Here is a 25960-nt window from a genome sequence, read left to right as displayed (position 1 = left end):
AGTTCACGCCATTTTTGGCGCGAACTTGTGGAGGCCTATGTCCAGCAGTAGACTGTAATAGGCTGAAATGTGGATGATGATCATAACTTTAAGAAAAATGTAATTGATATTTAAGCTAAAAATAAAACTGATACTTTGTGATACTAACATTACATAATTGTAGTTTTATAACTTTGTCAAGTTAACTTCTGCTTATTATTAATACATTTAAACTGTTAATTAAAAATACTATGAGGTACATCATGTAGACTGAGTTATACAACGAAGGTAGGTCTTGCATTTACTTAATGTGCAAAAGTAATTTGTCATATGTTAAATTGTTCCTATTAGCGTTTAAGTAAATAGTAACATGTATACTAAGATAGTTTTTAGTAATTCGTAAACCAGAATTTGAGTTATTAGACTAAAGATAGTCGTAGACATTAAATATCAAAACACTTAACAAATCACCAACCACCCACAAACACGTAAACACCTGAACCCTTGTTTTCGGGACTTAGTTTTCATACTTACACTCACACAAAGATTATCATGTATTTTGGTTATTACCAAGTAGTAACTTCGTAGTCCAAGTCCCCAATTATCATAAAACTGAACACTATATTGATATTTATAAGTATTCCACAATATCACACTTAATTGATATATTCGGACAGCTGACACCATAACTTAAGTTCAGGCCATGGGGTTGGCTCTTGTGTCTCTCAGTGAGGAGTTTGTGGAATATGGGGAGGATCGCACATTCAAATAACTCAGACTCAGAACTGGCAGTGTACATCTTCCTGTCCACAGACTCCTGGCGTTTAGAGTCGCTGCGGGAGTAGGTTGCCGATTTGCGTTCTTCTCTTTTGTTTGGTGATTCTGGAAAATACAAATGTTAACTTTATTAGGTCGCTTCAACCTGTAATATCTCACTACTGGGCATAGGCCTCTTTCCCCATGTAGGAGAAGGATCAGAGCTTAATCCACCACGCTGCTCCAATGCGGGTTGGCGGATATATTACCTACTATGAGTAACGATCGCTATCAGGTGTAACAACTGGAACCGACGGCTTAACACCCAGACACCACAACAACACAAACACCGCAAACACCTGTATGGCCAATACAAATGTTTGTCATGTGCGGGGATCGAACCCGCAACCGCCAGCGCAACAGGTACTTTATTAAGTACTAATATTCAATATGTACGATTTTATTTTTGTGTTACCCACACATTAGGAATTCTAAACATTTTTGAATATCATATCAAAAATTGACCGCTCAAGCGGGCATCGAACCCGCGTCTCCGACTGACCGTTTTGGCGCTTTAGCCAATTAAGCTATGGAACGATGTACCCGCTAGATCGAAATTTTGATATGATGATTTTATTTTCGGTTTAAGTGAACCGTGGCGTGGTGGTGTACCAATATTCAATTATCCTAAAATTTAAATATAGCCGACATCTTTGATTCTTGAGAAATTCAATAAAAAATTTAAGTAATTTTTGAGATCCTTGAATCAAAAAGAGATGTGGCATCAGTCTGATATGAATTTTAAGAAAATTACAGCCACATACCAGTTTTATGTCTTGAAGCGACGTTAGGACTACTCTTATAGTGATCTGGTCTCGATTGTGAAGCTTGGCTCAATCTTGGCGAATCTCCCGCACCTTTTGCCCTTTTTAGTGGCTCTGCTTCCTGCCTTAATCTCTTAGAAGGAGACTCATGACCCTTCGTAACTCTTATTGTATCGGGGTCCTGTATCACTCGCTTTACAGGTGATTCCCGTTTTTTCGATATTCGAATTATATCTGGATCTGGTTTCCGATCTTTAACGTCTTTTTGTTCTGTAAAAGTCTTCTCCTGTACCTTTTTAGGTAATTCTTCAACTTTATGTGTTGCTTCCGCTCTATCCTGCTTCTCTTCTTGATATGTCCTCATCTGATGGTAAGAAAGTAATAAGTAAAGTTAGATTTTTTTTTAAATGTAAAACATATTTCTTAGTAATAGTTACCAATGCAGCTGATTGTCTTCTTTTTGTTTGAATTTGATGAGGTGGCGTACTCACAGGTTGTGGAAATTCAGAACCTCGACGCTGAAAATGTAACGACATATCAATTGCTGCTCCCATAACAATGATTAAAATATTATTTTCTTAACCCCAAGATATAAAAAGTATTTTTGTAGTTGAGAAAAATTTAATGATAGTTTTCCAAGGTGGTAGCAGAACTATGTTATTCCTTAGTCGCCTCTTACGACACCCACGGGAGGAGAGGGGGTGGTTATATTCTTTAGTACCGTAGCCACACAGTACAGTAGCTACCACCTTGGAACTTAAAAGCCGACAGGTGGCGGGATAACCATCTAACTGCTGGCTTTGAAATACACAGGCCGAAGACGGGCAGCAGCGTCTTCGGTGCGACAATTCATCCCTGCGGTCACCAACCCGCCTGCCCAGCGTGGTGACTATGGGCAACACACATGAGTTCACGTTATTTTTGGCGTAAACTTGTGGAGGCCTATGTCCAGCAGTGGACTGTATAGGATGTAATAATAATGATAGTTTTAATGGGTTGCAGTTGTGCCTGTGGGGAGTATAGTTTGCTACGTGTTAAAAAATTGTTCGTTGGGTTAGAGAGTCACCCACAACTCCTAACACGAGACACAAGAGAGAGAGTAAAAAAAATCCTACAGAATCTTAATTTTTTTTTTTTCAAAACACACAAAATCACCTTACACTAAAGCAAAGCTTAAACCTATAAGAACTACAATGACTCACCCACAACCAATCGCAGCTAGATCCCAAGACGGTGAGAGAATCCAACCCAAAAAAGAAAAGAGCAAAAAAAGGCCGCAAACACTCGCCCCGAGGCTTATATACCCTAGCAAACCCCGCGCGTCGCGACACAACTACCCCCTAAGGTGAACCGCGACGTAATACGATACGAGGGTATTCCAAAAAATTAAATCAGTCGCCTAGAGAAAGTAAATAGCAACGCTAATGCATAACTGTGCTATTATACATCAGCAGGAACGAAACCAGGCGCTATTAAAAATATATGCTACAAGTTGTTTACGCCAATATCACGTAAAATGTAGAAGATACGAAGGAAATTTTTTCGATGGGGTTTAGATTATAGACGTAACAGTCTTTTATGGTTAAACTTTAGCCTAAAATCAGTCCAAAAAGTTGTTGTAATATACTCACTTTTGACAACCGATCAGTCATTCTTAGAGTGTCTGCATCTCGATATCCTTCTGGTGTACCAACTCTTGTTGTTGTACCGACTAAAACAGTAACAATATATTAAATTAATTAAGTTAGCGTAATTTTGGCCGGTAGACTCATGTCTGCATTATCGACACTAAGTTTGGAATAATTGGCTATCTTGATGTAAGTACCGAGTAACGATTATTACAAACATAAAAATTGGAATAACATAAGCACCAGCTGGCATTATAAGGCTGTGGATACATAATGTTTATATATATATATATATATATATATATATATATATATATATCTATAATATATATAAACGCGAAAGGTCATTCATCACGAAATCTCCGAAACTATAACACCTACAAACTTGAAATTTGGCAGGTAGGCTCCTTATAAGACGTAGGCATCCGCTAAGAACGGATTTTACGAAACTCGACCCCTAAGGGGGTGAAATGGGGGTTGCAAGTTTGTATGAACGTCCTATGATTTTGAAGTAAGAGACTTGAAATTTAAAATGTATGCTCTATAGATGATGAGAAGGTGTTCAAATAATATATCTTTAGAAATCAACTCCCTTTTGGGGTTGAATCGGGGGATGGTAGGTTGACTCACTCATCACGAAATCTCCGAAACTATAACATCTACAAACTTGAAATTTGGCAGGAAGGCTCCTTATAGAGTGTAAACATCCGCTAAGAACGGATTTTACGAAATTCAACCCCTAAGGGGATAAAACGGGGGTTGGAAGTTTGTATGAAAGTCCCATGATTTTGAAGTAAGAGACTTGAAATTTAAAATGTATGCCTTATAGATAATGAGAAGGAGTCCAAATAATCTATCTTTAGAAATCAACTCCCTTTTGGGGTTAAAACGGGGGATGGTAGGTTAACTCACTCACCACGAAACCTCCGAAACTATAACACCTAAAAACTTAAAATTTGGCAGATAGGCTCCTTATAGAGCGTAAACATCCGCTAAGAACAAATTTTACGAAACTCGACCCCTAAGGGGATAAAACGGGGGTTGGAAGTTTGTACGAAAGTCCTATGTTTTTGAAGTAAGAGACTTAAAATTTAAAGTGTATGCTCTATAGATGGTGAGGAGGTGTAATCTATATATATAAAAGAGAAAGGTCACTGACTCAATCATCACGAGAACCCAAAAACAGCTGGAAGGTCCATCCATCTAGGATGGATAACGATGAAATTTGGCAGGGAGGTAGATTATAGTTAGTAGACAATAGTAGTAGAGTAGAGAGATCTAGCGATATTCCACCGTTAAGGGGGTTTAATTGGGGTTGATAGTTTGTATGAAACATATACAGCCTGAAAATAAAACTAAAAATGTGGTGTATAGAGAGGTTTTATAAAAACAAGTATTAAATTATACTAAATTGTGCCTTTTAAAAAGTTACTCAGTGTGATAAGCATTTCAAGTGACTGAAATAAAAAAAATGCGTTAAACATCTTAATAGTAATGCATATCTTCATAACAACGCGGATGTAGTCGCGGGCAACAGTTAGTGTATTATAAAACAGTCCCCAAAAGTGTATGTGATCGATTTCCTCAAAATCTACTGAACGGATTTTCATGCGGTTCAAGAGGAAGGTTTACGGAACGGCTAAGCCGATTATAATGAGAGTTTAACTGGAAGTGTGCCGGGAAAACTTTGTGACACACTGATTTCAACGCGGGCGAAGCTGCGGGCACAGCTAGTATATATATATATATTAAATTTTGTAACGCTTTGAGAAATTCCCTCAATGTTGTTTTGTCTTACCGTGATTAATTGAAGCATTAGACGATCTTCTATCGGCACTTCTACTGTCTGTTTCTCTGTAAGTCATAAAAGCGTTACTTTATAAAATAGTCGAGTAAATTTAATTTAATGTAATTTATCTTTTCCCTTTATATTTTAGACGTGGAAGTAAGATTTACCTGTGGTGATGTGGTGACGATTGCTGCCGGCTCTTCTCTGAAACACTTCGTTGCATCGGAGAATGAGCATGACCTAAATTTTTCGAAAATAAGGATATAAGTAATATTAATCGGGAAAATTAGATTTCTGAGCCTTGAAAAAGTTGAAAGAAAATAAAGTTATTCAAGTTAACACAGTGACATATAAAAACAGAGAGTGAAGTTATTGCGAAAACGACCAATTATACAATTTCGTCTTATGTTGTATTGTTGTTATTATCAACTATCTTACTTGGGGGTGATTTCTGACATGTATACTGGAACGTATTCGTGTCCCACAAATCGCTTTGTACCACGATAAAGTTCTCTTTTTTTCTCTTCTCCGAATCTTTACGCTGACCTGAAAATAGAAACTCTGTTCTTTTTTACTTTGCGATTAATTTGTTTTTTTTTTTTTTTTAATATATAGAAGAGGGGACAAACGGACAGTTGACTCACTTGGTGGTAAGTGAAAACAATATCCACAGACGGGCCGGCCTTTCAAATATGCTCTTTTTTGAAGGTCCCTAGATTGTATCGGGTATTTGTTACTAACTGTTAATAAAATAAATACTATCTAATTAATATTCGAAAGCTTATGGAATACGCGTACATCCTTAATCATACACTTACACGTCTTTTTTCTCTCTGTTGAAGAATAATCATGGTCAATATCTAATATATCTTCTAGTTCTTGTTTGGGTTTCGGAGGAGTTGCTGGTTCCTTTTCTTGACCTTGAAAAAAATAAATATACATATAATGTATGTAATTATGCCAACTATTAAATAAGTCACAGTTTTATTCAAAATATCCTTATTTAAAAAAAAAACCAGTGTGCTTTAGTTCACACGAGTGCAGTAAAAATTCTTTAGCAATAGACCTGCACTGTATCTTAGATATACGAAACGTAACTGGCTATGAGAGAAAGAAAACGTACACCCCTTTCTCTTGCTCCGTTCGCCTGGCCCGATCGCACTTTTCGTAACGCTCTCGTCACACATTTACCAGCTTTTACTGATTTTATTATTATTATATATACTTTATTGCACTCAAAAATACATATAGAAACATAAAATAATAGTAAGGTTTATACCACAGGTGGACTTATCTCTGAAAAAGATAAAGAAGTTTTACTTCAAAAATTATACTTCTATTCTCGTCACAAAACTTACAACAACAGGATTTTATGTATTGCTTTCGCATCACAACTGCGAGCTGCGCTTGTAGGATACGTGACCAGAGTGCCTGGGGCGAGTTTTGTTCAATCCGTCTCGCAATAACGGGCGTAAATTTTAACATCATTTTGTAGGGGAAATTCGGCATTTCAACCTAGTTCTCGCGTTTGCCGCTAGATGACTCTGTATCGATTGTATCGTAAACTACTCTTTATCGTCTAGGCTGCAGTGTTTAAATTCCCCTGCAAAATAATCTTGACGTATAAATGCGTTTCTGTCATGTCTGTCACTCACCGGCCGGCTCCGCGGGGGCGGCGAGCGCGAGGTCGGCCAGCAGCGCGCCGGCGCCGGCGCTCGACATGCGGCGGTGCGTGCGCGGCGCCGTCTTCACCTTCGTCTCGTGCGCCTGCGTTGCTTTCTTTTGCATTTCTGGTGTCTGTCATACGTATTAATCTAACTAGCGACCCGCCCCGGCTTCGCACGGGTGCAATGCTTTTACTAAATATACTACAGAATGTCTTTATTTATAGTGTGAAGCTAGCTTATAGCATGGTTATTAACATAATAACAACAACATTCAAATATGCGTCGTTAGATGACGCGTTGTTACAGAATGCGTTGAAGACATAAAGGTTCACTGGTCGTTCACCGTAGGTAGCGTGATAATATGTAGCCTATATGTTGACCCGACTTCTTAATAATATTCGTGCCAAATTTGAAGTAAATACATGCAGTACTTTTTGAGTTTATCCCGGACATACATACAGATAAACAGACAAACAGACAAAAATTCTAAAAACCATATTTTTGGCTTCGGTATCAATTGTAGATCACACCCCAAGTATTCTTTTAAAAAAATATTTAATGAACAGTTTTGACTTTCCTACAATTTTATTATATGTATATAGATAATAATTTATTTTCCAATCACCTTATAACATTGCCCTAAGTTCAATTCTCGTTTGTGATGGATGTTTGTAATTGTAAAAAAAATCTTTTGGTCTGGTTGACTGTCCTTGTGAACTCCAGTTGTTATCGTATACACCTGATAGCGATTGTTACTCATAGTAGGGAATATATTCTACATGGAGAAAGAGACCTAACACTAACAGTGTTATGTTACGGGCTAATCTATCTATCTTTAAGGAGAAACCGCTTAGGTACTCGTCTTCACCGATAATTTCGGAGACTTTCATTTTTACTCTGTATAATGTGATAAAATTCAGCGAAATCGGTGATGACGAGAAGACAGCTGCTCTTTGTAATTTGCAAATAACTCTTATCAATGCGTTCAAATTAATAGTAAAGGTTTCATAGTTTTGTCTTATACAAAAAGTTAAAATTGAGTCGTTCCGAGTTATTGAAAAAAAATCGTGCATTAGGTTTAAGATATTTCATACTTTAAATTTGAAATTGCAAGTTTGCTGCCAGTTTACAATTTAACCGTTGCAAATAGATACATTGTAAGCTAACAGTTTGTGGTAATATATATCTAATATATAAAATTCTCGTGTCACAGTTTTCGTTGCCATACTCCTCCGAAACGGCTGAACTGATTTTGATGAAATTTTTTGTGCTTATCCGGTATCTATGAGAATCGGCCAACATCTATTTTTCATCTACCTAAATGTTAGGGGTAGTCCACCCCTAAATTTTATTTTTTTATTTTTTAGACAAAATTTTTAATTTCTATTTTTATGATACAACATTTAAAAATACATACAACCCTAAATTTTCACCCTTCTACCACCAACCCCTATTTCTTAATAGCGTTTAGCGGCAAGACAACGTTTGCCGGGTCAGCTAGTTTTAATATAATATTAGGTTCGAACCTTATTAACCTTAGGTGTGGCAGCTTTAGTATACATAGGCTCTTGTACTTTAGCCGGCACAGACTTGGCGGTGGGAGTATCACTTGGTTTCAACGCTGGAATCGTTTTAGCTTCAGCCTTGATAGGTTCAGATGTCTTAGCCTTTGTTTGTTCTGGTTCCTTAAAATTTCGTAAGAAAGTAATCTATTAAAACTTACGCACAATAATTTATAAAGATTTGTTGTCTTGTAGCAAAAACCGATTTAAATTAAATTAAGAAACGGTCACAGCCATGGATTGTTCCTGTTGCGCTGGCGATTGCGGGTTCGATCCCCACACATGATAAACATTTGTATTGGCTATACAGGTTTTTGCCGTGGTCTGTGTGTTTGTGAATTCTTTGTGGGTCTCCCCACCGTGCCTCGCAGAGCACGTTAAGCCGTTAGTTCCGTTTGTTATCATGTACACCTGATAGCGATCGTTACTCATAGTAGGTAATATATCCGCCAACCCGCATCGGAGCAGCGTGGTGGATTAAGCTCTGATCCTTCTCCTACATGGGGAAAGAGGCCTATGCCCAGTAGTGAGATATTACAGGCTGAAGCGAAAGCGTAAGAGATGTCAAAAACTATGGAAAGTGGCGAGAGTTAACCTTTAGGACGACAGCCAATATCGCATGATTTTTTAAAGCTGAATGTATGTATAAATGTAATTTAACTAGGACTAGATTTAAATTCCGCAACATAAAATTATTATTGAAATAAAATGACATAGTTAAGATCTAAGACGATGCGTTCGCGCAGGAGTCATAGCAACTGTCTGATGCGTTATCGACTTAATTATCATACATTATAAGTGATTGTATAGTCCACATAAATATTTGTCGTGGTCTAGGTATTGGTAAATTATGGATTTGCATCCTCGTGGGGGTGCTTGAGTGTGGAGCGTTTAGCTTACGAATATAACTTACCTCAGTCGACCAGCCATATGGCAGCTTTGCTAGCTGATCTTTTTCAGGTACAGCTTTAGATGATGGAGGACTTGTGTAGTCCAAGTGGTTCTTGAATGATACATTTTTTGTTTGCTCCTTCTTGGGCTCCTTGAGAACTTCTTTAATCGGTTCCGGTGGGGCTGAGGGTTTTGGTCTGAAAACACAAAAAAATAATAATAGAGGAAACTAGAGGATTTGTAGTGTACTTAATTTTTTGTGTCCATTTACTTTTCAATATCGTTTGGCACTACTGTATTTTTGTAGAAATTCACTTAAATAGCTTTAATAATAATAAAAAATCAGTGTTCCATCAGTAATTCACAGGTTTTAAGTAAAAAACCACTCTGGAAATACTCGCTTGTCATTAGACGGTTGTGTCTGCATGCTGATGTATTCAGTTTCTGCTCCAGCTGATGCGCTCAGACTGCAGACAGATGTTATATCACTGGTTTCTGTAACAAATCGAGGATATAAATGAATAATTAGTTTTATCTATGGTTATTTTATCATGAATTCATTCAATATTGTCACTTTGCATTAAAAACACATTGTTTTAACATTTATATTAATATACTACTTATTATTTTTCAGTCATTTTTAAAAACTGTACCAATAATGTCTTCCATTTGCCCGTTGCTTCTCTTTCTACTTCCAGCTTTGACATGAGCAAGGACTACTTCAGTTTGTCAACATGTGAAAAAAGCAACACCAATAGCAAATATGTTATTTATTATTTTACCTGGGTGACTGAGATTCTCTCTTGGAACTGGTAATCTTGATCTCAGAGTAGCCGGAGACTTAGAATCTCGTATCGAGGATTCTGAACTGGCATCACTTCCTAGTTTGCTGAGTAACATCTGAAAGCATATATCACTGGGAAATCATTTAAGAGATGAAAATTTTGTAATATTTATGAAATTATTAAGTTATGGAAAAGGGCAGAAAAGAGTCATAAATAGAATGACGATGTAGAGATAATTGTTAGCTAAAATTTTTGGCGATGAAGTGTACCTACTTTTAATTTTGGAAAACTAATACATTCATACAAAAAAAAAGAAAAACCTTTTGTATACGGAATCTCTTTCAAACATTTTAACGTACCATCTGCTGCTGTGTGGCTACGACACTAAAGGATTTAGCCACCCCTCTCTTCCCGTGGGTGTCGTAAGAGGCGACTAAGGGATAACAAGGTTCCATAACCACCTTGGAACTTAAGAAGCCGACCGATGGCGGGATAACCATCCAACTGCTGGCTTTGAAATACACATGTCGAAGACGGGCAGCAGCGTCTTCGGTGCAACAAAGCCAGTACTGCGGTCACCAACCCGCCTGCCCAGCGTGGTGACTATGGGCAAAGCACATGAGTTTACGTTATTTTTGGCGTAAACTTGTGGAGGCCTATGTCCAGCAGTGGACTGTATAGGCTGTAATGATGAACGTACCATCATTTTAGTTTAAAGTAACCTAGCGAACATAGTCTTTAATTAAAAAATAATAAGGGCCCGAGCGAGCGGAACTGGCGCAGCTCCTTGAGGCGGCGCTCGAGCTCGGGCCCGGGCGAGCGGCACTCGTGTCAGTGTATATACTATATACAGTGTGTACACTCGCCTGCAGCTCGTTCTCCTTGGCCTGCAGCGTGCGGCGGTAGCGCGTGTTGTACTGGCGCAGCTCCTTGAGGCGGCGCTCGAGCTCGGGCCCGGGCGAGCGGCACTCGTGTCAGTGTATATACTATATACAGTGTGTACACTCGCCTGCAGCTCGTTCTCCTTGGCCTGCAGCGTGCGGCGGTAGCGCGTGTTGTACTGGCGCAGCTCCTTGAGGCGGCGCTCGAGCTCGGGCCCGGGCGAGCGGCACTCGTGCGGCGCGGCGGGCCGCAGCGTGGCGCGGATGCGTGCGCCGCCCGGCCCGCCCGACCCGTTGCGTCGCAGCTCCACTAGCTGTACGTCACACGGGTGTAATGCGTAGCGACACTTTCATATACACTTCTCTTGACTTATTATATTGACTTATAAGCTATGCAAGTTGGATCCTTTCTCGGTTATTGGGTTATCCGACTGAGGCAGGGCATAGCAGGAAATATCCTGCTCAAAATCTGGAGCAGCCCGACTGGGGAAGTGGCTCGACCTTAGAAGATCACAGCTAAGTAATACTGCCGCAGTGTTAAACAGTGTTAGTGTTAGTTTAATTTTGACTGTTCTCGTGCTGAAGAAGAAAAGAACACTGCTTACTTGGCCTGGGTCGACGCTCGTAACCACAAGACAACAGACGTGGGTCAGAGGAAGAAAGCCTATAACAGAGCCGCCAAGTCCTGAAAGAAGGCTCTGCAGAAGGCTCGATTTGACCACATTGGCAGAATTGGGACTAGACTTGCGTCATACCCACCTGGTAGTAAAGCCTTTTGGTCCCTGGCTAAATCGGTCGAATCGAACTTCTGCCGCCCCCTCACTACCTCCACTGCTAAAACCCGATGGATCACTAACCCACACCGCTGAGGTGAAGGCAAACCTGTTTGCAAATATCTTTGCGGAATACTCGTGTCTTGATTCGTCTATGTCTGAAGTCCAAATTCGTCAAAAAGAGGTCCTTAAAACCTTGCGTAATCTAAACGTGAATAAAGCTAGTGGTCCTGACGGAATACCTGCCATAGTACTCAAAACTTGTGCACCTGAGTTGTCTCCAATCCTGACACGCTTGTTTCGTCTTTCTCTAGCGACAGGATTGGTGCCGAAAGCCTGGAAGCAAGCTAACGTGCAGCCTGTGCCCAAAAAAGGCAGTCGAGCTGACCCTGTCAATTATAGACCCATTTCCATTCCCAGTGGCCGGCCTGTCGGTTTTTTATCGGATACACTTCGGAGAGTGTGCGCAGGAACTCCATAACCTGATTCCCCTCTCCCCTTTCCATCATCATACAACCAGACGCTCTGCGTTACGCCACCCTTATATGGTTGACATTCCCCTTATACGCACTAAGCGATTCGCTAGTACATTCTTGATCCGTACGGCTAAAGAATGGAACTCTCTACCAGCGTCTGTGTTTCCAGGAAATTATAACCTGGGGATCTTTAAGTCGCGAGTGAATAGGTTACTTCTAGGTAAGCGTGCTCCATCTTTGACCGCATTTTCACTTATCATCAGGTAAAATAGTGGTCAAACGCAAACCTATCAATGTATATATAAAAAAAAGGGTTGTGTTCCTTTCGTGAGTAAGATGACCAGAGGTCCTAGGGGAATTGGGGCTAGAGTCACATGCCGACGTTACGTTCTAGTGTAGTAGGCATCTAAAAGCTGCGGTAATCGCTTACCATCAGGTGAGCCGTGCTTGTTTACCGATCTAATTGCATAAAAATAAAACAAAAGAAGTTTTAAATTCGCATCAGCTATTCCTAAGATTAGCGCGTTAAAACAAACAAACTTTTAAATTTTATAATATTACTATAAATTTTATTTATAAAACAAGGGGTCAAACAAGCGGAAGGTGCCATCTAATGTTAAATGGCTACCATCGCCGATGGACATCTGCAACGCACGAGGCATTGAGGTACGTTGCCAACCTATAGATATATTCAGTAATTCAGTCGGAAGTTTAACTATTCAGAACTTTTATTGCTCGCTTAATCGAACACTACATCCCAAGAAGTAAACACTGATGGTATAAATAAGTTTTTGTGGCCATAACTTACCTAATAAAACAGACAAAAACAGGTAAGCTATTGATTCTAATAACCAACATTGATATATGAAAAAATTGTTATTCTCTACGTACCTTGGGTACGAAGACTAAGCACAATGTTGCCGTTGTGCAAAAGATGATAAAGATCGCTATCAACACGAACAAGGCGTCTTTATGATCAGCTAGTACCTGAAACGTTTATTTATTTCATTTAATAAGCGAGGCGTCACTTATAGCTACCAAATAAAAAAAATTGCACTCTTCGCCATTCAGAGAATACGTAAAACCATTGTTCCGAGTCGTTATCGTAGACTCATAATAGTGAAAATTGTTCATAAATTCGACAAACCGCATTGGAGCAGTATTGTATATTAAGCTCCAACACTTAACACATCGAGAAAACCTTACCCACCATTTACAGACTGTTTTAGTATATTTCAGTGATAAGCCCAAAAAAAAATTGAAAAAATTTTTTGGACTCCTTACCAATGCAATAGGAGCTCCCATGATGCACATGATGAGCACGTTGTACACAGAAAGACCGATGTGTTTCGAGTCATTAAGAGCTGGTATAGACACGTGTCTTGTCTCCCACGCTAAGAAAGCTCCAAACACCTTAAAAAATCAGGGTTGGATGAAAAACTGTTGCAAATCTTAATAAAAAACATAATAAAGACGACGTATACGTAGGGGTAACAATTATAAATGAAACAAAATTAAAGCAGTGCAAATAGCCAATATAATAACGAGGGAAAATGGAATAGCTGAAATCGTGTAACCCATGTGGCCGAAGCAGCGGCCATAACGCTTGTTGACTCTAATATATAGATATTTTCCATTGTCCAAGCGTTTCCTATTTTCCAAATAAAGTTTTGAATTTGGATTGGATTAAATTTGGATTTAAAATTTGACTTCGATTTCGATTTAAAATTTGGATTTATAGAAATATTGAGGCGTAAAATTACAATATTTACTTATTTTTTATCAATACCTAACCGAGTCTTTGGATGAAGGCTAAAATAATATTTATAATTTCAAAAGCAGGCCATAAATAAAGGCTTATGCAAAAATATGACGCACTTTCAAACAAAATATCAATGGTTTTAATATACCTACGCGATTTTCACTTAATTTCATAAATGCTAAAATACACAAACACACACACACGTATATATATATAAACTGACTATAATCTAAATATGCTACAGTTTTGCAATCTTGAACTCTATTCTTCAGCTATCCAATTTCTACTTATGCAGTATTTCGCGTTGGTCGAAGATTGATTCCAAATGAAAGTTGAATTAAATTTTTTCAAATGTTTGTCAAATGTAGACCTACCAATAGAAGTCCCTTGTAGGCATAAATAGCTCCAATGAAAATGGGCATCCTTTCAGATTGGCAGTACTCATTCTCCTGCACGATGACTATATCTTCGCTTGTTGGATGTGGCTGAAATACAATTACAAAAATTACTAAAAATTACCAAAATACTTCGACTTTATAATTTTTTTATAAAAAATAAAATAAATATCTTATACCATACACACACGGTCGCCTGTTCCTATGGTAAGCAACTTAATGCTTGTGTTACTGATAACAGCCGACTGTTTCTCTATTTTTTCTATTTTTTTTTTTTTTGATAAATTTGCATAGAAATAATACATACATTAATATATTAATAAATACAAATATTGTAACCGTATTATAAACCGTATCACTCATTATTTAGCACACATGGCGCTGCGTAATTACTTTCTAAGCATTCTATATACCGTACTTATTCTACACACTTACATAAGCTTCCATCTGCTTCGTTGCTCTGTAGAAAGGGTCTGATATCTGCCAAGTGGTCATGATAGCCAGGTCGATGCATAGTAACACACCTACCACCATGAAAAGCTGGTAGTCTTTAATTACCTGAAAATAGTATTATAGTTACCTAATAGTATAGTTGACCTATTCTCAGAAATTTTCACATTTATAATATCACTAACTATAAAATTTTAGTTGCATTACTTAACAGTACGTTTAACGATTGTAAGAAATAGAATTTTAATAGATAAGTAAATAACCTTCTTGTTGAGTTTAACATCCGTGAAGATGGAGTGTACCCGCCATGTTTTGGAGAACATGGCACCGAACGCTAGACTGAATCCAGCCATCAGTAGCCAAGCACGCGCCGTGCAGATGTATGGAAACGCAGCTGTAAACACACAAGGAGACTTGAAGTGAAGTTCTTAAATTGCATCAAATTTTTATTTCAAATTTTAGATAAAACAAAGCATTTGTTTATTTATCAGATTTTTATAAAGGTTTATATCATTTGGACATGCATAAATGAATTGAACATTCTTAGCGTCAAGCAATTTCGCAGTGAATTAAGAGATGAATATGCCGATGCAATTTGAAATCAATATAAATTTTAAAATAGCGATAACGTCAAAGTACTTACAAACACTGGATGGCAAAGCTATGAAAAACACGAAATTATCACATACCACCAAAAGCGATGGATACAAGGAAAATAAACCAAAACTTGGAAACATGCTGTCGACTCCGACGACCTAGAAAATCACCTAGGTCTTTCTCAGAATCAGTCAATAAGAAAGGGGTATAGTTCCCAAAATTTGGTTAGCGGGTTCCGTTCTGCCCGGGGTCGAAGCTCAAGCTGGGATTGTAGCAAGCTATTACCTCCACGTGGTATTTCCTGAGAAAGACCTAAGAATGAATGAACCTGATGAGATCGTGAGCGTGACGGAGTGCCAGCGACATGCGAATCGAAAGTGCTATTTACTTTACTATTTATTAGAAAATTTTACCCCTTTACTATTTAATAAACAATCGAAAAAATTTGATTGAATGAAAATTTGTAGAGCAATTATTGTTAAAGTTACCTTCGATCCGATAAAAGTTAGAGAGAACACAAAGATAATCATGAATGACGAGAAAGTTAACATTGATAAAAGCTTCAAACAGAAACGGTGAGTGGACATACCGATGCTGCTGAGGCTGGAGTCGAGCCCGAGGAAGATCACGCTGAGATAAGTTAACATGCATCCCACGATGATCAAATTGTTAAGGTGTGGTGATGACATTTTTATATACCTAGTATAAAAGAAGCCTTTGATCATAATGTATGTAGTATCATTGAAGCTATATTGATTTCTTATAAAAAAGATTAGGGATTTTAACCAAATTTTAAAGGCGCACAATATAAACAATGAAAAATCACAGCGCTAGCGCAAGAGCAGGAGGGCGACTCGACCTATCGTTTGTTGCGGTTAAAAAACAAAGAGATCGCACTCTTCGAATGGGGAGAGACGTCCGCCTTCGCGCAGTCCAGCTTGTGGCTACAGCGGATGAGCGAGATCCCCGGGGGAATCCCCGGAAGAATCAGTGTTGATTCGATGAGAGTCGGCTATGATAGAGGCGACGTATCAGATAGGTACGGTTGCCTAATGGCCTCCAAGAACAGTGAGGTCATTGTCTACGAAGACAGGGGGGAGGACCTTGGTTACTTAAGATCAAAATCAAAATCACCTTCACCCTCTGCATCGCCGGCTCTCGGGGAAGCCGCACCGAGCGACTCGGAGCGCCTACAACTAAAGGTCGAGGCCCAGAAGGTGGAACTACGTAGGGCAACGGCCGCACCCAAATCTAAGCCGAGCTCGATGTCATTGGCGACATTTATCCAGGCAACCATCTCCCCGAAGCAAAGTAAGCTTCCCCATCACCCCTCTCCCAAAAAGGCTGGACAGGGAGAGCGACTATCGGAGGCGCTGAGCAGGTTCACCAAAGACAATAGTCCGAGGCAACCAGCGGCGTCACCGGCCGCTCGAACTAGGGCCGATATGGGACAAGTATCACCACCGAGACTTCGACCGGCGTCCACACCGCTTCAACACGCGGAAAATGCCCTAATCGAGTTCCTGGCCATTATTAAGGCAAACCGCGAGGTAAGCTTGGCCACCTGCAAAAAGATCATGCAGGCCTACCAGTACGATCACCAAAGATTACTGGAGGTGGAACTCGAAGAAGCCGAAGCAGCCATATACAACAGTGATACCCGACAAATACTCAAGGGCAAGATGTCGGGTAGGTATATGGCCGCATATAACATCACAGCAGGCTTCGTGAGCGCGGTCGAGTCTGAGGGTAATGACGAGGAGTCACAAACCTTTGAAACACCCGAAGGGGACCCGGTGGTGGTAGTGGCGAGATGCACGAAAGTAATGCTGGGCGACCGGATGCTACGGATGGCAAAAACCATCACGGGCGACCGGGCCGAAGCCGGCTTACCGTACGTGACCTGGGAACTACCATCACTGGAGTGGATAAACGGGGTACCAGGATGCGGCAAGACAACCCGAATAGTCAGGGACTTCGATGGGGACACGGAAGTCGTGATTACGACCACAGTCGAGGCGGCTAAAGATCTAAAAGAAAAACTGGTGCACCGCTATGGCAACAAGGTCAAGCAAAGGGTACGTACTATGGCCTCCGTTCTGGTAAATGGCTTCCGTGAGGGTTTAAAAATCAACCGCCTAACGGTGGACGAAGCCCTCATGAACCATTTCGGAGCCATAGTAATGGCCGCCCGACTATCGGGAGCTGAGAAGGTAGTCCTCATCGGAGACATAAACCAACTGCCGTACATCGACAGGGATAACCTGTTCGAAATGCGGTATTGTAGACCAACCCTTATAACGACTATTTCGTGCGAGTTGTCGTGCACGCATCGTAACCCCAAAGATGTCGCCTTTGCCATCAGTGAGGTTTACAAGTCCGTGTACAGCTCAAGCACAAAGATCCGATCTTTGCGAGTGGAGAGTCTCACAGGCGCGCGCATTCCTGTAGGAAGGGACCGAACCCTGTACCTGGTATTTACGCAAGAGGAGAAGAGATTGCTGACTGACCAGGGATACGGGTCCGGTGAGGGATCGCGCGTCTTAACCATTCATGAGGCGCAGGGCCAGACCTATGAGGACGTCATCGTCCTCCAGACAAATACAAGGAGGCTCAAGATCCACGACAGCGTTTCGCACGCTGTAGTCGCGGTGACTAGACACACCAACACCTGTGTCTATTACACCGACGACCGTGACGACGCAATTGGTCGCTTTGTGGCGAGGGCAGCGGAGATGACGGACAAGAAAATCCTTGAGCATAGTCTCAAGATGGCCATTCACCATAGAGATGCTGCCGTCATTGAGAATGTGCTCAAAATGTTGAAAAATGTAGAGGTGTGAAGACATTATTGTATTGTAAGTATAAATTATGCGTAGATAAAAGTGTAAAGTAAGTAATATAAATAATAAAATTGAATGTAATAGTATAGGAATAGGATAATGTAATTGTAATGATAAGGCTTTATATATTTACTTAATAAGATAGGATTAGTCATATAATATATTAATAAAAAAAAAAAAAAAAAAAAATTAAAAAAAAAAAAAAAATTAAATTTAAATGGACAAAACGATTCCTAACCACAAAAAAAAAAAAGTACCTAACTACTAACAATAACATAGGTTAAGTGTACATTGTAAGTAGCAAATAAGTGTACATATATTGTAGTTAGAAAATAAGTGTACATATATTTTAGTTAGCAAATAAGTGTAAATATAATAAAAATAATTAGTATATAAGAATATAAAATAAGCAATATGTAGAATAGTCTTGGTCAGTGGACTCGCGTCGACTTTTAGAAATTTGAAATTTTAAGACTAGTTATTAAGGCTTCTGGATTCTAAGTTGCGGTGAAGTACCGATGCATGTTAAAAAAAAAAATAATAATAACAATATATGGAATAACAAAAGCACGGGCATAATAAGCCTGTGGATATATCACATAACTAAAAAAAAAAAAAAAAAAAAAAATATAAACAATGAAAGAAGTTTTGGGAATTCAGTATATGTTTTCACTAGACTTTTAAGGTAGATAGATAATAAGGCAATATTTCTGCAAACCTCTGGTTGCGATAGTGTATGTTCATGGCGAGGAAGGCGGTGGCCAGTAGGATGCCAAGTACTGAGCACGACACCAGCACCGCGTACAGCGTGATGTTCACCTGCGTGTGCTCCACCAGCCGTAGAGTGCGGTCTTTTGGCGGGTTCCTAAAAGAAACACTTGAGGCTTAGTACCATCTCATATTTATTTATAAAAGTTGTAAAAATGTAACAAATATAATTTTGACAGCGTATCATCATGTGTGTTTATGATTGAAAATGAAGATAAAAAGAATTTGGAAATAAGAACATAATGACATGTTATATTGTGTCTGAAAAAAATGGTGTTACGATTTTCGACATAAGTGCAAATTGCCATGTTACAGTGCAGAAGAGAATTAGAACTAAGGAAGTGCACAGTAGGAAATATCCTGGTCAAAATTTGAAACCACCCGACTGGGGTAGCGCCTTGGCCCTCGACGTTACCGAAAATCACCGCTAAATCATATAATATTACTTTCAAGCAGTGTTGCGTTCCTGTGGTGAGTAACCTGACCAGTGTTTCTGAAGGGGATTCCCCAATAGGGTAGGGTTGGCAACGCTCTTGCTATGATTTTAGTGTTGCAGGCGTCAATAAGCTATGGGAATCACTTACCATTAGATGAGCTCTATGCTTGTTTGTCAACTTAGTTTTATTTAAAAAAAAAAGATGCTACTTTTAATAAAAAAAAACAACTTTTAAAGTTCCTATTGTTCGTATTTAAAATCTTCAAACTTACTTTCCAATCCACCTGAAAGGTTCTCCACTACCAAGGTCGAGGCGATCTCGTTCAGCGCAGTATTCTCCAACTTTAACTTCACCTATTTCACCCTGGAATTGCTTTAAAAGGATCGACGCTTTGCGCTCGTTGTCATAGAAACGAACTGGTCCCTGAAATTGGCAATTGTACTATAATTCAGCTAAGGTTAATTGTGTTTTATCATATACACCTGATAGTGATCGTATCTACTGGTAGGGAAATTAGTTATAAATGCGCTATGTTAATATTTACTAGACGAATTAATCTTTAAACCCTTTATATGGAGAGGAGGCCGTCCCATAAGTGGGACGGTTACAGACTACTTCAGTTGGGTGAATTAAATGTTTGAGAAAGAATATGGCCAGAGGCAAAACAATGATAATCCCAATTTAAAATATACACGAATTTGGTTTTATGATATATCGGTAAGTCGTTTTCCTGAACAAAATTTGTCAAAATAGTTGAAATGTGTCCTAAGTTAATTCGCATATACATTTAAGAATACGGTACTTAAACATTTGTTCAGTTTACCGTGGACACAATATGGAATATAATAAATTATAAAGGTAACTTTTATGCAACTACTCTGGCAGTAAATTAGATTTAGATTTCAAGTCTTTTTAACTTACAGTCACTCCTTCAAATGTGACGTTACTCAGTGCATCCAAAAACAACTGTTCCCATTCTTTATCCCTGTACCTAAAATCTTGTACAGTTTTCTCTTTATATTTTAATTTTACTCGATGGGCTACAGTTTGAATTGCCAACGCCATCGCCCAAATACCTGAAAGGAAAATTAAAATTTTAGATATTTTTTTTATTACAATAATTTGCAATAGAGAAAAATTTACTTACCATCATATGTGTAGCCGTGAAATCTGGAATATTCTATTCCCCTTCTGCGGTCGTATTCTACTTGGTAATCTTTAGCCGTCTGTAAAGGACAGGCATAATTTAATTGTTAATAAGCAATTCATAATTCACTCTCCCAAAAAATTTCGTGTATAATCTTTGAATCTTGATCGGAATTTTTTCATTTTACATTAAATGTCTACACAAATGAGATCGCGACAATACCTGCCCTGCGGTCACCAACCCGCCTGCCCAGCGTGGTGACTATATGGGCAACGCACATGAGCTCACGCCATTTTTAGCGCGAACTTGTGGAGGCCTATGTCCAGTAGTGACTGAGATAGGCTGAAGTGATGATGTGATGATGATGACAAATGAGATAGAGATGAATTAACCCACAAACCTTTGATGTTGTTATTGTTTATGTTCTTTATCATTTATGATAGCATGGATCGTACCTGTTGCAATGGCGTTTGCGGGTTTGATCCTCGCACATGACAAACATTTGTATTGGCCATATAGGTGTTTGCCGTGGTCTGGATGTTTGTGCAGTCCTTGTGGGTCTAACCACCGTGCCTCGGAGAGCACGTTAAGCCGTCGGTTCCGGTTGTTATCATGTACACCTGATAGCGATCGTTACTCATAGTAGGAAATATATCCGCCAACCCGCATTGGAGCAGCGTGGTGGAGTAAGCTTTGATCCTTCCGTAAGCGTATCATTTATTATGTGAGTTTCGAGATTTAAAAATAAATACGAATAATCATCTGACATCTGACATTAGATATATTTAATACAGTCAATAATTCAGGTCAAAGATATTTATTCTCATAAGAATTAAGAATTCACATGAAAATTATACATTAAAAATAATACATTTTTAAATAGCTATAAGCTTACAATAATTCTAGCCGAGAGTGTCGGTAATATACAGTAGTTCATTATACGATGTCATCAAAAAAGCAAAAAAGTGAGGGTAGAAACGCAATACATCGATGGTAAGACCGGTCACTATGCAGAAAAAAAAGTAAAACGATAAACGACGAAACACAAATACGGATCTTCAAACGTTTAACTAGTTTAATGCGGCAAGATGAAATTCTAAATAAGAATCAATATTTATGTATGTAATTTTAAAATTATATAATTAAGGTTTTTATCTATTAATTACTTTATATATTATTGAGATTTTGAACCCTATTTCCTAGTTATTTTAACGTTATTGCTTTGATTTATTATTTTAATGGGGATCTTTTAAATACATAAAATAAATTAAAAAAAAAATTATATGAAATTAAATTAAAGGAATTCGGCAAAATTTTATATTCACTTGTTTATCAAAAACATGTCTTTTTGATAATAATTTAAAGTCTAGTCTGCCCTATATGTTTTTAATTAATATGAAATTGACGTGTTTTTTTTTTGCAGAGTAAGAATAATAACAAATATTAACAAAAATGAATAATTAACTTTCATATCTTAACTTTGATCATCTTGACCAATTTTATTTTAAAACTTGCGGACTTTTCATAAATGTTATTCTTTACCTATTAAGATAATATCTTTGACTTAACACTAGTAAAGTACATACACAAACAAGGATAACTCACGATCCCAGACACAGTAGTCTCCCCTGTAGTAGATAGCGGCAGCAGGTCTGTGAAGATGGCGGTATCAAGCGCAGCGCTGAGCTCACGGCGGGAGCATGGTGCACGTCTCGTCCACCATTTACTACTGTACGTGCCCAGGAGTAGCCACGTGTATGCTCGACCGTACATCTCCAGTCTGGATGGGATGAATGCTTTATTTAGTGTATTCATTCTGCTAAGTGTCCCTACACAATATTATTTAGCATTACCTAGGCATATGACAAAAAAATTTTTCAGGTAAGTTATAATAATTAAAAAAAAAAAAGAAAAATAAATCAATAATTAAATACTTTTCGCAAAAAACTTACTTGTATGCTTCACAAAATATGTTCAAAGCCCAAGTCTCGTTGAAGTTTCCAAGGATGATTCTTATATCCTTTTCTTTTAGTTTAGAAAGCGCCGTCTTCACTTCCGTCGCAAAACTCTGAGACTCATCCACTAAGAAGTTTGCTGAATCGAGATCTGCTAAGAGCCTGTTGTGCGCCTGTAATTATATATATTTAGTAAGTGTATTAAAAAATTGATGACTGTGTTGATGAATTGCTGACAAAAGTTCCATTAACAATTATATCCACAAAGTTGAACACAACTTAAAATATCGATTCGTAATACATATAGATCTATCTTAAGTGGACTTCGACTTTGCAATATTTTTCGGTTTCGGTAACTACGCGTCCATCTCTGCGGATTGTATCTCGAAGAGTCTATAAAGTTTGTCTTGGCTGTTACCAGTTACATAATAAGAGTAGTTTAGTTATGAAGATTACAAAAGAGCAATATGCTGTATTTCTTGTACCCTTCGCCTATACAGAAGATTCGATGTCCAAATTACCTATATCGATGTTCCAATTATTTACAGGCTGATTTAGTTCAGTTTGGGTCACCGTTAAAAAAAGTGTTTGTATACTTATGTACGCACGTAACAAGTTATACTTCATTGGTTAGTTAACTTCAAGTCGCTGACTTCTTCGTTGACTAGCTTTTTTCAGGGTGTCAGTTTTTTGTGACGGTACGTGCACGCATCGTATAAATTTAGTTTCATAATTTTTTTCCTAACGTGCCTACAGAAGTATAACTTCAAAAAAAAGATATACTTATTAAAATAACAGCTATTATTTTACAAAGACTCTATTGAAATCCTCCAGACATTAAAATACACCTAAAGAGGATTCTTTAAATGTTCTTTAATAGATAAAAATTATATCACTTACTAGCGCATATCTCGGTTCATTCTGGTAAATGGTACCAACTCTAGTCCAGTTGAAGTGTTCCAATAATCTTATTCGAGGCATGTTGAAAGCATTCTCTGAAGGGACTATTCGGAAAAAGTTCGGGAAAGCCTCCTTCGTGAACATTGGATGTGTGTCTGCATACGACAACTGTTAAATACAAAAAATGTTGGACTTATCTCTGGAGTTATCTAATGTTTTACGTTAATCTGTAAAACGAGTGCATGTAAACATTCATTTGTTTTCAAGTTGTAAATTTTACAAAGTGTTTATTTTACTATTTGTATTTACAAAGAAATATATCTCTAATTACGGCATATTAAAAACAAAGTACCAGAAGCTGTATGAAATATGATACATTATGATGCCAAGTTTATAACAAAGTAGTGACCCGACGAACTTCGTACAAACTAACTTTTTTTTTTCGTAAATATACCGATTTTTTATACAACCTTGAAAACCACAAACCCAAAAAAATAAAAGATTTTTTTTTTATTTGGTACAGTCGTGCAGAAGTTCATTTTAATGATCACGTTATCTTCTCTTTCTTCCATTACTGTCCTGACGCAAAGTGTATACATTTACATAAGTATGTAATTATGTACAAGTTTGGGTTTTCTTAAGTACCTGAGTAAGATGCCAATGTTTAGAAGCTTTAGCTATAGGGTCAGTAACATGGGTGCAGGCAGCTCCAAACAGCATCAACTTGTGCGGACCGCTGTGCATCATGTCGAAGAATGACTTAACTCCCACTGCCGCATTACACTGTTTCAACATTATGATTTAGTGGCTACTAGTGATACATAATGGGTTAAGAATCATTTGTATGTAATCATAAATTATCTACTTTTACAGAACTAAATCGTGGATCAATCCTGAAAACTGACGAAGATTCATCTGACCTAATTTCATTCGAAATAAGTATAGATTTAAAATACAAAGTGAAAACTGTGGTAGGTTACCTACCACATCGAACTACTATTACTTAAGTAGTAATAGTTCGATGTAGTAGGTAGCCACAAAACTATGTATAAAATAAGTCGTTTAAGAATTTTTTATTTTACATTGATAAACTTTTACAAAGAATAATTTAATACTTTTTTCTACTGATTTCATTTATGATGTTGTGCAGTTCTACAATAATACGAAAAACTAAAAAAGATGTAACCAAAAAATTCTAGCACCAACTGTTGATTCAAGCATTTGTTCTTGAATCAACAGTTGATTTATTGACCATTTCCTTAATTGGGATATTGGTCAGATAAATTCTCACCTCAGTATCATTCCACCACATGTGTAGACGGTAGTTTCGCAGCACAGAATCGTGTTCGTTGACGTGGTCCAGCGCCAGCTTGACGCTCGGCATTACGCCTCGACCTACAGCGGTTTTAGCATAGCTTTGGTACTTAGCTCTAAGATTTAGCTGATCAATATTTTAGCCAGTGTAATTGGTACCTACAGGGTACAATAGCATTTCTACTGATGTTGAAATCAACAAATACTTAAAGCAGCTTTAACATCATTCATCATTAGTGAGTTAGGTTAGCAAGTTGGGTAAGACAAAAAACGGTGCAAAGTAGCAACGATAATTTGCAATTTCAAGCATTTTACTTATTTTGTATTAAGGTTTTGTCATTTAACTATATCATCAGCAAAATATTAACGAGAATATGAGTTATTGCGTGAATTATGAATAAGGCTAAAAGTTTGGCAATAGTAATGGTTTCCTTATTAACTTTTATCTCAATCAGGATGATTCACGAAAGTTTTATTGGTTCTCAATTATTCTATTCCCTTGTCATTTTCACATTACGATTTTTGGCACAATGTAGGTGGTGTTTACACTTTTCTTTTTTTCTTGTATTTTTATTAAATCTGCTATTTCTAAAATTCGATAATAATGGTATGATGATTATAATTGTTAGGATTATGGACATTACGAGTATTCAAAAAAGGAATCTACAATCTAAGGCGCAAAAGCAATCGTCAAAAAAAACCCGAGCATACTTCATTGCAATTTGTTTACTACTTCAAGTGAATACAAAAACACTTGTTAAAAGCATTATCTAAAGATACCAGTGTTTGAGTTTTCCACCCCCTTCCCGAAGGGGAAGAAACCGGCGATGTAGACGTCAGTGCGACGGTTCAGGATAGCGTCCAGGTTGGGCTTCTGAGGGACTCCGTTGACCATGTCAAAAATCACCATAATAATAAGGATCTTCATTTTTGCAGCTGTAATTATAACAGTTTTCTTAACCTCTAATGTCCATACCAACAGAAACTCGCTTTGAAGTTCGTATTTTTACAACCATACTATTCTAAGGTCACTGAAGTTATTGTTTTCTAATGCCTACGCGAATTTTACTAATTTAAATGAAACAACCTCTTTCGGATTTTATCGCGGTTTATTAATTTTTTTGATTCCCGACGTTTCGGATACTTTACAGCAACCATGGTCACGGGAAGAGGTGGGTTGTTTCATTTAAATAAGTCACCGAAGTTGTTTAAATTCGCTTTATGTTCGAAAGTGCTGACTCTTAGAACTACTTTTACAATTTGATTAAATTTAACATCTATCAAACCAATAAAAGGAATATTTAAGTATATAGTAATTCAATTTTTTTTTCAAATTTGGCAAATAGTAGGATAGAACTAAAATCAGCGCAAATGAAACTGG

At 38.0% G+C, this 25960-nt stretch overlaps 1 protein-coding gene across 1 annotated transcript; it reads right to left on the bottom strand.

The window, feature by feature from the left end:
• Positions 1-610: 610 nt before the first annotated feature.
• Positions 611-25507, bottom strand: LOC123666475 (gamma-aminobutyric acid type B receptor subunit 2). The gene is made up of 32 exons (XM_045600565.1): positions 25360-25507; positions 24557-24660; positions 23911-24048; positions 23266-23433; positions 22363-22538; positions 22016-22190; positions 20411-20489; positions 20185-20339; positions 19535-19686; positions 18777-18923; positions 15805-15914; positions 15501-15527; positions 14882-15012; positions 14604-14726; positions 14148-14258; positions 13296-13424; positions 12903-12998; positions 10891-11076; positions 9879-9996; positions 9498-9591; positions 9119-9293; positions 8170-8328; positions 6632-6773; positions 5795-5896; positions 5415-5522; positions 5144-5216; positions 4985-5041; positions 3191-3263; positions 1997-2077; positions 1819-1923; positions 1560-1740; positions 611-861 (listed from the first exon to the last, which is right to left on the bottom strand). The coding sequence occupies exons 1-32, from the start codon at positions 25505-25507 to the stop codon at positions 611-613; spliced, it is 4074 nt and encodes a 1357-aa protein (XP_045456521.1).
• Positions 25508-25960: the final 453 nt, after the last annotated feature.

Source organism: Melitaea cinxia, chromosome 26, assembly GCF_905220565.1.
Source record: "Melitaea cinxia chromosome 26, ilMelCinx1.1, whole genome shotgun sequence".
In the NCBI taxonomy this organism is placed as follows: Eukaryota; Metazoa; Arthropoda; class Insecta; order Lepidoptera; family Nymphalidae; genus Melitaea; species Melitaea cinxia.
Note: the sequence above shows the minus strand (reverse complement) of the source record. Positions and strands in the feature narration are given on the sequence as shown.

Excerpts from the sequence above, each read along its gene's own strand:
- LOC123666475 (XM_045600565.1), bottom strand. The coding sequence starts at position 25,507 with ATGAAGATCCTTATTATTATGGTGATTTTTGACATGGTCAACGGAGTC. Across the intron at positions 20,340-20,410 it reads TCACGGCTACACATATGATG|GTATTTGGGCGATGGCGTTG; the intron begins GTAAGTAAATTT and ends TTTTCCTTTCAG. Across the intron at positions 11,077-12,902 it reads GCTTAGTCTTCGTACCCAAG|CTAGTGGAGCTGCGACGCAA; the intron begins GTACGTAGAGAA and ends TGTGACGTACAG.